The sequence below is a fragment of the Carassius auratus genome, chromosome 36, assembly GCF_003368295.1.
Source record: "Carassius auratus strain Wakin chromosome 36, ASM336829v1, whole genome shotgun sequence".
Classification (NCBI taxonomy): Eukaryota; Metazoa; Chordata; class Actinopteri; order Cypriniformes; family Cyprinidae; genus Carassius; species Carassius auratus.
The window spans coordinates 10874768-10889085 of record NC_039278.1 but is presented as its reverse complement, the minus strand read 5'-3'; the positions used below and the strand labels follow the sequence as shown (position 1 = coordinate 10889085).

The following is a 14318-nucleotide window of genomic DNA, read 5'->3' as shown; positions in this document are numbered from 1 at the left end:
TCAGTTTTCTCTGGCATGCCAGGGCGAAATGTGGTAGAGTACTCAAGCCCTTTGTCGGGCTGGCTTGTTACTTTTTTTTTGTGACCATTGTAAATGCTCCTCAAATCCCTGTCGGGGTGCAGGGAGTAAACACTGCTTCATTGTCGGGTCTCTCGGAAAAACGCTGCTACTGTTTATTATAAGCCATAAAACTTGTGGTCTGTTCCTTTATTCAGAAAAAGAGAGACGGGGTGCAGAGGGGCAGAGGGAGAGTAAGATGAGATCATGTTTTTGTTATTATCATCATGTGCTTGCGGGGAAAAAATGTCTATCTGCGCCTGGATTAGTCGAGTGGGTGACATCATTCTTTTTGTTTAATTTCTCATGAGAGAGCAAATGCGCACCCCTCTTTTCCTTGAGTCGGACACTCAAAACGGTTGTGGCATGTGGCCGGTGTTGTGGAGATAAAGCAGGCCAGGATCATGAGGCTGAGTGTATTGCGAAGGTTAAGATTCTGCTGCTCACACACTTCCGTTTGTCGCTCTCCCGCCGCGTGGGACCAAATCAAACTGGGCTGCTCACGACAATGAGGAGCTCGCTTAAAAATTCTGGAATTCCCTCACAAATAAAGGTATCAGATGAGATTGACTGCACCAATATTAAAATTCCAGCTGATAAGCTAAACTGAGAATTGGCTAATAACTGAGAATTGGCTTATATGAATTTTTTTTCTTTTAAATAAATATAAAACTAAAACCTAAAACCATGTGATTTAAATGCTACAAGTGAATTTATGCATACTCATTTTGAGATTAATGATTGCATTTATTAGTGTTATTAAATTATTAATATTTTCAAAGATGAAATATCTAATCTAATCTAACTTTCAAATAAAAAGTCTAATATAGCCAGTACGGTACCGGTATATTGTGCATCCCTAGATTCTATTTTTTAGTCTTAAAGAAATAAATAAAGTATTCCTCTGGAAGATTTTGCTTTACAACTCCTCTAGAAAGGGAGCATTGTGGATATTCTACTTATATCTTCTATAATGTGCTCCTCTGACCCCTGACCTCGGAGTCATTAAAGCTCACCAGGTGTGAGGTTAGAAGGTGGGAGGGGCTCCTACACACCTGGGGAGATGAATGACATCATCGCGCAAATGCCTGATGACATCATCTTTGGATATAGGGATGTTTAATGGATTGTAGAATTGTGTTTATATGTGTGCAGGGGATCATTTGTGTGATTTCAAGTGTGGGAAAGCTGTAAATAGAATGTGTGGGATGAGACAGATGGCGTAAAGGAATTATCCCAAATTACAGACCCCAGAGTCCATCTTTGTGACCTTTCTGAAACCGTCCCTTTAAGTTCTTTTCTCGTTTGATTTTGCGTTCTCATTTGTTTCTCAGCCCTGCATCATCTGTTTGTTTTGTTGTGTTCTGCAGGTTTGTTTTGGATTGCCTCATAAAGAAAACATGAATAACTAAGGGCAGAGCTCACCCATCTAAAGCTGTGTTTGATGAGTAAAACAAATGAAGTCATCTCCAGGTGTTTTTTTCCCTGCTTTTCAACTCCCACTCAGAGTTCATGGCCTGCGGCACTTTCTGATAAAAAACTAAACCGTTTCCAAAATAATATCCCACTCCAGCTGCATTTCAACTGAATAACAGAGACATTAGGACACTTATTCAGGCCTAATATAGAAAGACATTCATGTCTAATGTTGTTTTTATCTCTTTCAATGAGTGGAAATAAATTCAAATACTTTTTATTTCTCAAAAATACAGTTATATGACACACCATATGACAAACTCCTCGACGTAAAACCTCTCTTTCCACATCTTTCATGTCCTAAAATTGTTTTTATTTTCTAGTGAGAGGAAATTGATTTTATACGCCTGGTTAAAAGTGTTTTCTCGAATGGAAATCCACTATTGTTAGGGGTTTCCTCTGAGAGGGCCGTTGTGATCCCGAGAGCATTCCATTAAATGTTTCTTCTCCAAACTGAAAAAAAAAATAAACTGTTATCTGTGCTCGTATTTTGATGTGGTTATTTGTTTATGTGAATTCATGGTTTGACCCTGCAACTGAATCTCTGATGGACCGGTGACCTTTGTATTTGGATATAAGTGTGTGTGTGTGTCGTCAGGACGTGACGCCCGGGCATGTAGTGTTGACACTGTAGCATACACGGCACAAACTGCGAGACAATCCCAAAAGGCTGGGACACAGTATGTGTGTGTGCACTGTATTAGGCAGGTCAGCGACACAGTTTGTGGCAGATGGTCCAAATATGCTTACAGATCTCTCTCTGGGAGTTTAGATAGGGTCGCGGATTGATCTTGTAGACTGCGTATCAGGACATGTCATCACATGTTTGCGTTTTTCTCTCTCTCTCAGGCACCTGAACAGTGAACACGCCCTGGATGATCGCAGTACGGCCCAGTGCAGGGTCCAGATGCAGGTCGTTCAACAGCTGGAGATACAGGTGGGACGCTCGAACAAACGCAAAATCAACATTTCTCTGAAAATCTTGCAAACGCAATATCCAAGCTGCCTGACTACCTCTCTTCCTGCGTTTTCATTTACATTTATGCATTGCCAAGTGCTTTATTCGAAGCGAGTGCATTCAGTGTATACGTTTTGGCCTTGTAATTATGTTGCAGAATTGAGTCATCAGTCTCAACTTTAGAGGATCAAGGCCCGAATGTGTTTTTACCAATATGGTGTATCAATGCTGAGATTCACATACAAAACACGCTCTTGACCAGCTGGCATGATTTTCTGCCCATTGCATGCCACGTGAGTTGATAGAGATCACTGGAGCTTGTAAAAGAATGGAATTATAAATAATTTACAATATAAATAATTTTATATAATTTAAAAATCAAAATAATAAATTTAATAAGATGCAAAAATAATAAACCCCTGGTCAAATTTGATGATGTTGATGATGTTTTATTGTCGGTGTGAGTAATTTGTTTAGATGTAGAGACTGTCAGAAGAGTGTCTAGTGACCGTTAGGATTGGCAGACACAGACAGGACATCAGTCAGGCACATTAGGTTGCATTAAAGAGACTGTTAGCTATGTGGGAGCTGCTCGCCCTTCTCAAACACGCCAAAGTAAAACACAGGGCAACTAACCTTACTGCGCCCGCAGCTGTGAAATTCCTCTGCTTTTGGTGCTGTAAATCAACATCGCTTACAAAAAACACGTCTCCTGGACTGGCTTACAATGAGACGGGCACTTCAGACCCTCCAGCTTTACATGGCAGAACAACTTCTCATCATCACTGCCGGTCCGACAGACCTGGTAATTGGTCAGCTTCTCTTTTCTTTCCACACCACCTCCCCTCCACGTCGTCCATCTCGTCTCATTCCCAAAAATAAACCCCTCACAACAAAGCTCTTTCAAAAAACACTGCCCTGCCAGGCACGCAGGCAGCGAGCTCACTTTGTGGCCCGCGAAGAGCGTTTAAACACGTGTCCAGATCGATGCAGGGGTGATGAGAAGTGACAAGAGAGTCAGTCCACGTCCAAGAGGATTTCCTTTCACGTCTACCTCCGTCTTGTCACTTACTCTGCCCCCGACTCCCCCACCGCCCCAGTGCCAGCCCAGACCAACCAGATCGACCCTTCGCCAACCTGCCGTCTCTCCCAGAATACCAGCTCAGTTTTTCCACTCTTTTTATTTACAGGCTGACCAGCATGGCACAGCCCCTCATTAAACACACATATCAGTTAATGGGTGAATAAACAGCCCAGATCTGTGGATGACTTTAGCAACACCGGGCACAGCCACAGAGCACTAGCACAACACAAAAACAGTCTAATCACAGCCTGAGGTTGATTTTTAGCAATCACATCTGATTAAAAAAACAGACTAGTTAGTATGTGGTGTTAGGCAGTGACATTTGCTAAGGCCACCATCATTATTGCCATGGCTCATATTTGACCACCCAGAAACCTTAGCATCACCTAGCAATGTCTAGCAACTTTTAGTGCTTTTTTTAGTGTATGGTGCCAGTCTTGGAGTGTTCTGAGGCAGTTTGGCGCCCCCTGATTAAGAGAGTGGACTCTTCCTCTAAATGGCAATAAGAAAGTCAAACGAGGACGAGTGTGGTTACAGGGCAAGTGTCTCTGAATGAGACGTAGCAATGGAGAGAAAGAGGGAGTGGGGAAGAAGAATAGTGAGAGAGATGTTTTCTCCCAGAGGTATCAAGAGCTGTGAAACAGCATGTCAACATCCTGACTCAGTAAACAGGCAGAATGCTAAATTATCCTCAGAATATCTAAAGTCACTCTTTCCTCCCCTCCACGGCGCCCACAAGTGCCCCACACACTATGACGACATTATACAAATACATCTGTACAGAAAAACTGTATTTTTAGGTATTAAGAAGATAACTTAAACTTAAAGTTAAGAAAATGTTTCATTTTCATTTTTTTATTATTATTGCATTGTACTATTTTTGAATTTATAGATATTTTTACACAATAAATCTTTGATTGTTTGTTTTTACATTAGCATAATAAGTTTATTAATATCGTAACAGTATTTTTGGTATAATATATTTTCTTTTCATTTTTATATGATCATTTATTATTTTATCAGCAATAAGGGTATTGCTGTGTTAGGTAGGTTGGTTGGATGTTTTGATAGAACCACAGAATAGTACATTTTTGGAAAATTCCACCTACAAATGGCTTACTTATAGTTGTAATAGCTGGAAAAATGAAAATTAAAAACATTTTACCTCTACATATTTGGTTTTATGTAAGAAAACAGCTTTTTTAATTATTATTAAATATGTGTGTATGTGTGTGTTTTCTAGCTGGCCAAAGAGAGCGAGCGTCTGCAGGCAATGATGACCCACCTGCACATGCGTCCATCAGAGCCAAAGCCTTTCAACCAACCTGTAAGTTTATAACTTTCAACTTCTACCATCTCACTCTTACTTCCTCTGTTTTGCTCCCATGTCTTTCTTGCATAAGAAGTAACTGTTCGGCACACAGTGTGATCAATGAATCAAATGTGTGAGGCACTAAAGAGCGCTCTCTGTTGGAGAACGGAGGAAGTTCTGGTTTCTTATCTGGCGTTATCTCTGTGTGTGTGTGTGTGTGTGTTTGCTTGGATTGTATTCATAGAGAGCAGCTAAACTCTGTAGTCTCAATACAGACTCACACGTTGACCTGTTAATCTTATCCTTGCGCTTTACAAAAGTAATGAATCACTTATTCAAGCAAGCCATTACGCACCTTCAACTCAAGTGTGATGATGGATTCTTATAGATCGAGTTCTCGTCGTAGCAGCTGGTCTGTTTTCCTCCAATTCCCTTTAGAGGAGTGTTTGTGTACTTAAATATGCTTGTATTTATGCCACAGTATAAATGAAAGTGAGTGTTTTGGCCTAGACTTACTAGATATTCCACAATGCTTCATCATCCGCAGCCATCACAATGCGTTTCTCCCTCAAGCCACCAGCTGCCTGTGCAATTATTAGGAATTTAATGAATATTTCATGCTGAGATTGATGAGGAGTCTTATTAAAATACGAAGATGTTGAAATTAATTGTCAATTAGAAGTGGAGTGTCTTAATTTGAGGGGATATAAATGAAGGCGGAGGGCGAAAGTAGGCCGCGTCTCCTGTTTGGAGACAAATTCTACAGATCAGCTGCCATTAGACGGTAATGGGAAACAGCGACTGGGCCGGGCCGAGCAACCTAGACGAGAACGAGGGAAAGAGAGAATGACAGAATTATAATTGTGAGTGTGATCAAGAGAAAGAATTAGCATTAAGTGGTAAGGGTGAGCATTAGGGCGAAGATTAGCACAAACCCGTGTGTGGCATTGACCGCTATTAAGATCGCTGGGTGGTTGGCACAGCAAACTGGCACGGCTCCAGTGTTAATTAAGTACCTGTTAAACCATTTTACTCCCCTAATTACTGGAGATGGGCCAGGTTGGCTCCTGTGGCAATGAGAATGGAGAGAATAGAGGGCTGGCGCTGTTTAATTCGCCATATTAGCTTCAACCCCGCTACGCCCGCCCCTCCTCTCACTCGCTCTATCTCTCGCTGCTCACACGTGCACATGATGGTTTTAATTAGAGCAAAACAAGCAACCCTGAAAAAGACTCCCTAAGCGATGGGGAAAGCTGTTTCCTTGTGCTCCTTGCACGCCGAAGCTAATTGGGCAGAGCAGGGCCACAATGATGGCGGGTAACCGCAAGCGTTGTTTGTTGCCAGATTGTTGTTTTACCCCCTCCTACCATGTATCGCTTTGTTTTGCTCCTCTTGTGTGGCTTTAATTGCAGACACTGTGTCACAGAGGAGCCTCGTTTGTGTGCGCGCTGGCGCCCGCCCACTTGTGTCTGAGAAACATGATTTGCGGGGTGCTTTGTTTGAATTTCACCGGGTGAATGGGATCATCTTATAATGGAGTCACTGTGCCAACTGCTTTTGGCATGGATGTGCTGGCAAGGATCGCAGGATGTATCTCACAGCAGGAGACCAATGACAATTTGAAGATGATTATATTTCCTGGTTGGTAATTGCAATGCTGGAGATTACTGTACACCACGAAGATGATGTGAATTAGAATCAAGGCTGCGCTGAGGCATTACGTGTGCCAAATAGAGGGAGAAAAACATTTATGTTTTGCGCTGTCATGGTTTTGTGCTATTTATGGTATTATGGATGGACATATTAATGTATATTTTTGTAAACAGAAAAAACAAGATAATAGAAGTAAACATTTAATATCATGTATCAAATGCAATACAATATTTACTCTTTCCGAACATATATATGTATGAATTTTGAAGTTGTGTACAGTATGTCTCGTTTATAATGCTACAAAATATTTGTGTTCTTTTGAACCTTCTATCAAAGAATCCTGAAAAAATAAAAAATAAATAAATAAATGTGTCATGGTTTTCACAGCACAACTTGTTGCAGCACAACTGTTTTTAATTGTTTTTAGCATCAAATCAACTTAACAAAATGATTTCTAAAGAATCATGTGACTCAAAAAAATGTAGCTTCGCCATCACAGGAATAAATTACATTTTGAAATACATTAAAAAAGAAAAACAATTATTTTAAATTGTAATAATATTTTACAATATTACTGTTCTTCACTCTATTTTTTACTCCTTAGTTAGCATAAGAGACTTCTTAAAAGAACATGTATAAAATCCTAGCGACCCCAAACTCATTTTGAATGGTCATTTTTAGTGTATACAAGTTTTCAATTTTGTTCCCTCCCTCCCAGTTGAACCTGGCCTCCAGTGTTTCGCTGTCAAAAAGAGAAAGTGAGGGGTTTCCTGAGGGCTTGCCTCATCCCCCCACCTCTGCCGCAACTCCCATCACCCCCATGAGGCAGGGACCCTCCGTCATCAGCTCCTCCAGCCTGCACGGAGTCGGGCCCATCCGTCGGCGCAACTCCGACAAGTTCTGCACCCCCATCGCTTCAGGTGAGTGTCCCTTCATACAAATTCATTATACTCTACAAATCGACTTCTACAGCACTGAAATACGTATGAAATAATTATGGCTGATTTTGTGTCCGTCTGTTACAGAACTTGCACAGAATTGTGAATTCTACAAAAACGCTGATGTCAGGCCTCCATTCACCTACGCCTCCCTCATACGACACGTAAGTTCGCCTGTATGTGTGTGTTTGTGTGTGTGTGCTGTAGAGATCTGGACTGTGCGCTCTTGCTCCAGTACACTTGAGCAAAGTTCAAAGGTGTGTGCTGGTAACTAAGGATTTATGCGCATCTCTTAGCTCAGTGTCAGTCATGCTGAAACGCTCAGCACTATCCATAATGCACTACCTGGCCGTCTGGAAACAGTCCATCAGCTAATGTCTCACTAATAGCAGCCATTTGAATCACCTCTTGACACTTGCTCACTTTCTCTCTTCCGTTCTCTTGGCTTTATTCAACCAGGCCATTCTGGAAACCCCTGACCGACAGCTGACTCTAAACGAGATCTATAACTGGTTTACACGAATGTTCGCCTATTTCAGGAGAAACACAGCAACATGGAAGGTAATGTCCCGTTAAGTGAAAAGTCAATTCATTTTGCACCATAGACGTCTATAATACTCAAAGTAATACTTGTTAGCAGTCCTTTTCATCGCGATGGCAGGTTCTTGACTAACGCAGGACCCACCTGAAGTATTATACACACTACCGTTGAAAGTTTGGGCTAAGTAGTATTTTTTAAAGATATTACAAATTTTTTCAGCATTTCAGCAAACTTCTACTTTAGAATGATAGTGTAAATTTAGTTGTTTATATATTGCTTGCAAAAATCAAGACATTCATCATAGACATTTGCCAACCAGCTTAACCCTGACCCGTGGTTCTGCACCACTAAAGCCAAGTGAATTTTTGACCACCAAAAACTAGTAAATGAATTTCCTTTGAACTAAAATTGAAATATTGTTCTGCAGTTATTTGATGTTTTTAATTTGTATGACTTGTGTTAGACTTTTTTGTTTTGTCTTTATATACATGCATTTTTGTTGTTAAATACTGAACAGTTTATTCAAGTATTTAAACATTTTGCAAGGTTTTGCCAGTAAACTCTGTCATGGCAACTGGCCTCTGTATCCTAAGTTATCGGAAACTCCCAGTCTACAGCGATCACAATGTTTAGAAGCTCTGGCTAGTCCATGCTTGCCTCCTGGCATTGAGGCAGAAGGGCTTCTTCTTTTATAAGTCTTTTAGAGATAAAAACAGAGCAACAGATGCAGCCCATTGTTCAACATGACCCAAACGACAATAAATCCTCCCTTCTTGCCAAGGGGTACAGCGGGTACAACAGAGATATGGCCTTCTGTAGAGCTCCAATAACACTGAGATTATTAATGATGCCTGGCATCACACAGACATCCCCAGATCTGTTTTTCTTAGTTTAGTTTTTTTTTTTTTTTTTTTTTTTTGTCCTGATGTGCTCTCCTTATTGTTTTGAATGTGTTACATGGCGTCGGCCTGCCTAATGGGTGTTTGGTAGGTGGGAACAGGAAGTTCAAGTCTGACTCATTCAAGTCCGCTTCCTTTGCACTATGTGCTATAACTTTCTCTAAAAAGTGTCAAAAGACTCCCCAAATTCAGTGATGCATTACATAGTCTTTGCATAGTCAAATGGCTGCCTGCTGTGTTTGCGCATGTGTATGCATATACCAGCACAGCCTGTGTTTTATCAGTCCATGGGCACGTAGCGTTGTAACTCTTATCAGACAGTTTCATTTGTACCGGTTGATTAGCATGTGCCCCACTGGTCCACAGCCAGTTCTGTATCAGCTCTGCATCTTCTGACCGGCTCCGACATGCAGCACTCCACTGGATCCCGCCCCAGGAGCGCAGCTCTCCCCTGAACACAGTACCTAAGCTTTGATGTCCAGTCAGCTGCTTTAACCACATGACACTCAGCTTCGAGCTGATACTAGACGTGTTGCATGTGCACATCTCGTTGTAGTATCATAATAAGATAAAGACAACACTTCAAGTCGAGACAACGTTATTTAAAAAGCACATTTAAAAAACAGCAGTTAAAAGCTGTATAGTTAAAGACCAAAATTTTAAGACTTAATAGGAGAAAAGGGAATTAATAATAATAATAAATATTATTAATATTCTACATATTTCTAAATAATACAAACTATTAAATATTAATAATAAAAATATTACAAAATAGTATATTATATAATAAAACAACAATTAAAACTTATTACTAATAACAATAATCAACTCTTACTCAATAACTGTTTAACTTGGTTAAGATGTTTAAGTTTGTTCCCAATTTAACATGTTTATGTTTAACGTTTTTAATCATCTAAACATACCTTTATTCCTTGACATTTTAACAAGCAATATTATTAGTAAGTAGTAGTAATGATTCTGCTAATAATAATTATAATAATACATATTGTTCATATTCTACATGTGAGGACGTATTTAAAAAGAGCTTTAAATATTAATAAATACAATTATTTCTTACAAAAAATATAATACAAATACAAATGTAAACTTGGTTTACGTGTTTGTTTATGTTAGAAGTTTAACATGTTTGTTTGTTTAACTTTATCTAAAAATACCTTTATAACTTGACAGTTTAATAAGTCATATTATTAATCAGTAGTAGTAATGATGCTGCTAATAATATTAATAACCATCATCATAGAAATGCTTAACAAAAATTTTATAGGAATATAAAATTATAAATTATTATTCCATCACCATAATCATTACATCAGACTTTACCATGTTTACATTATTATCTAAACTTAACTTTATGATATTTTGACTCCAGTCACCCCCCCCCCCCTCTCTCTCTCTCTCTCTCTCTCTCTCTCTCCTTTTCTGTCCAAAATGAAGTGATGAAGTGAAGAGTGGTCATTAAAGACGCGGGCTGACCATCTCCCCATCACCCTGCTTAGCCATTAGCTCACCCCTCAGAAAGATGTGCTAATACATCTCTCCCTTCCCAGCATCTCTCACACTCCCTCTCTCCCCCGTGGACTAGGACCTTGGAAAGGTGCTGTCAGGGCAGAGAGGAAATGGACACCGCAAAGAGTAGCTTGCTTCCTGTCAGTCAGTCTCCTCATTAGACATTCACATGGCCTATAGCCTGGAGCCTGGGGCCTGGGGCCTGGGCTGAGGAGGTGCTGCCCCACATTCAGCCAACACTGGCCCAAGGCTCATTTGTGTGCCTGAGCCTCTAGAGGGGAGAAAGTAGGGAGAGAAACAGAGAAGGTGAGGTGAGAGAGGGACCCAAGGAAGCTGAGGGCATCGAGACAGAACAGCGGGCTAATAGTGTTGAACCGCAGCGGCACCCAGGAGCAGTTAGTGAGCTTAGCCAGTGAGGGCTGAGGGGAAGGAGGTGAAAGTGGCAGGAATATCTTTAATAACTCATTTCACTTTTATGGAATTTAACAATTAATGGATCCGTCTTCTTTTCCTCCTCAACCAGAGCCAGATCATTTTCTCCTCCTATAATACCTTTTTCACACTCTCTCTCTTCTTTTTATTTTAATAACTGCACGTTCTCACCCGTCTTCCTCTCTTGCTAGTCATTTGGCCCGGTATTAAATATAGAAATGGAGATGCATGTTCTCCGGTGCTCTTAATGGCCATCTATATTTCATGAAAAGTCGGGTCCAGAGAGCAGGGGAAGTCATTGATCAGTCAGAGGGCGGCTTTTATTCATAACCAGCTGGGTCATTCTGCAAAGCCGCTGCTATTTGTGTCCCTTATAGACATATATGAAAAAAATTAATTTAACAACGAAGAGCTGATGCTAACTTTTAGTGACTGTGTTACTATACACATTTTTTCTACAACATCTCCTTGCTTATTAGCAAAAAAAATAAAATAAAAAAAAAGATTTAGATGAAAAACAAATTATATATATATGTATATATATATAATATATATATATATATATATATATATATATATATATATATATATATATATATATATACATATATATATAATTTGTTTTTCAAAAATGTGTATAGTAACACAGTCACTAAAAGTTAGCATCAGCTCTTCGTTTTTAAATATTTTTTTTTCATATATGTCTATACACAACACAAATAGCAGCGGCTATTATATATATAATTTATTTTTTTAATGTAATATATTCCAGTGATGGCACAGCTACTTTTCAGCATCATTACTCCAGTCTTCAGTGTCACATGATCCTTCAGAAATCATTATAATATGCCTGTTTGCTGCTCAAGAAACATTTATTATCAATATCAATGTTAAAAAACATTTTTTGTTTGAAACCACCATTATAATAATAAAAAATGAAAAAATCCATGATTTTTTTTGGATACATAGAATGTTCAAAAGAACAGTATTCATTTGAAATGGTTGTATTTTGTAAAATCATAATTGTCTTCACTGTCACTTTTCTCAGTTCACACACCTCCTGCATTTAAATGTTTTTGTGTTTTTTTGGCTTATGGAGATGTTACATAGCAGTGTCTGTCAGCAGTTTGTATAATCCAGTCTTTCACAAACTTCCCCACTGCTTTCTGAATTTCACAGTAGTACTTTAACTAATGATCATGTATATAGAGTGGGGAACATTAGTAACCCACACTGATGATTTCTCTAGGCCTTGTTCTTGTAAAGAATATTAAAAGCTGATTTTTGTTCTCACACTCTCTTCCTCAATGGAGGATTTATCCTGGTGTCTGCAGGAAGCATTTCATTCTCTTTGTATGATGGTACTTTCTTTTGTATCTAGATTGAGTGTCTTGGTGTCCTTGGTAAGCTGTGTGGTTTTTTAAGCCCACTGTGCCTAAAGCTGACACATCTTTACTTTCTTAATGCAAGTGACTTGGTCCTATGATCGATTCACCTGTGAAATAGCCTTTTGTGTGTGTGTGTGTGTGTATATATATATATATATATATATATATATATATATATATATATATATATATATATATATATATATATATATATATATATATATATATATATATATATATATATATATATATATATATATATATATATATAATAACCTGAATATCCAGTTTCACTTTGAAATTGAAATTTCCGATGTAAAACAGTGCAGTACATTCACTATCGCTGTTCATTTCCAGGCTAAAATGGTGGGCGTAGTGTCATCCACTACCGAGACCAGTTTGACATCCGCATCACGCGTGCCGTCTTTCTAATATAGCCGCCACCCCTCCAGTCACTCATTCACACACACACAGCCAGGAGGGCATTTTGTTTATGTCTGCAGAGGCTGACCCCCTTTAAATTGCTGCTAATGTTTTAACTGGGAGAATTAGTCTTTCATCACGGATGGGAATGCAAATAAAATCGGTGAGGTGGCAGACTGAAATTGGGGTCATACTCATTTGCAAAACTAAGCATCATCGCTCCTGCACGGGGAAATTTATTCAAAGGAAGGAGGCCTCGCCTGATTATGGCACTTGTAATTATGGTTAGGAGTGATTCCAGCATCAGCAGTCCCTCCCTCATGGATTCAAAAAAAAAAAAAAGAGCGCGTCGGAAAAAATACACAGGATTTAATTATACACGAATTAAAATTGGTAATGAAATTGGGCATGAACAAACTACAAATAGCAGATGAAAAGGAAGGGGCCTCCCTTGGGGGTGTTATTCTAGATAGCGGCTGATTAGTGAAATTTAAAATAAAAAAAGCAGGGGGTGGGTTTGCTGATGGTAGAGGGAGGATAGTGCACTTCGTTTCTTATTTTTTTGCGTTCAAAGATGGAGTTTTTTTTTGTTTTTTTCTTAAACTCCCGCTGTTATGATGGTGTGGCACCACATTGTCACTTCCCCTCGGTAGAATGTGTAGTTAATTGGTTGTGTGTGTATCTGTGAGATGGTGCGGCGGGAAGTGGACGGGTTCGAGATGGAGAGATACGCTTAGACGACATGTCTCTCTCTGAGCCGTGCAATCTTTTATGCTCATCATCACGTGCACTCTTTTAATTAGAAAGCAGGTATAAGATTTATGCCATTATTAAAGGCTGTTTATATCAGGCCTCGCTATAATTGCGTTTCCAGCAATGACAGCGATGCGGTCGTGATTCTGCTTAAGATACCTACGGTGTCGAGTCGTGGCTAGAACGAGAGACTGACTGGCTTCTTTTTGCTCTGTGTCTTCTCTGTATGTCCTGTCACTGTTACCCAGAATGCCGTGCGCCATAACCTGAGTCTGCACAAGTGCTTTGTGCGGGTCGAGAACGTCAAGGGTGCTGTTTGGACCGTGGACGAAGCGGAATACCAAAAGAGGAGACCACCAAAGATGACCGGGTACGTAGATTGAGATGTGTAATCTTTAAAGGGATTGTTTACCCAAAAATGAAATTCTTGTTGTTCCAGAGAATGCGGTTTTCTCCAAAATGATCATAAAAGTAACATAAAAAATGGTCTATACGAGTCGTGCACCATGTTCAAAGCCTTCTGAATCTAACCCCATTACATTTTTGGTAAAAACTGGCAACTGTGGTTGCCAGAAATGTACTGTAGTGAAAAAAAAATCATGAAAATAACAAGATTCGTATATTTCATTATGTGATTATATACCTTTAATCTCTAATGACCAACAGCTGTATATAGATGGTGCACATGATCATACTGTACACACAAAGACAGTTGGGAACACACATGACGCTAAAATAATGCCACAAACATTAATATTAAACAGTTTTCAGTAAAAATAAGAAGAAATAAAATTATTTATATACAGTGTAATGTGACACAGAGACTTCTGGACTGTCCTTTTACTGTTTTTTTTAGGCAAGTTGCATCAAGTTTGAC

At 39.3% G+C, this 14318-nt stretch overlaps 1 protein-coding gene across 2 annotated transcripts in view; it reads left to right on the top strand.

Annotated features, from left to right (window-relative positions):
- The window catches only part of LOC113055232 (forkhead box protein P4-like), a 122604-nt gene that overhangs the window by 97873 nt on the left and 10413 nt on the right, over nt 1–14318 (top strand). For both annotated transcript variants that reach the window (XM_026221352.1, XM_026221353.1), the window contains exons 10-15: nt 2383–2470; nt 4819–4902; nt 7259–7460; nt 7566–7642; nt 7938–8039; nt 13690–13811. In XM_026221352.1, coding sequence (XP_026077137.1) covers nt 2383–2470; nt 4819–4902; nt 7259–7460; nt 7566–7642; nt 7938–8039; nt 13690–13811 — 675 coding nt within the window. The remainder of the gene's footprint in view (nt 1–2382; nt 2471–4818; nt 4903–7258; nt 7461–7565; nt 7643–7937; nt 8040–13689; nt 13812–14318) is intronic.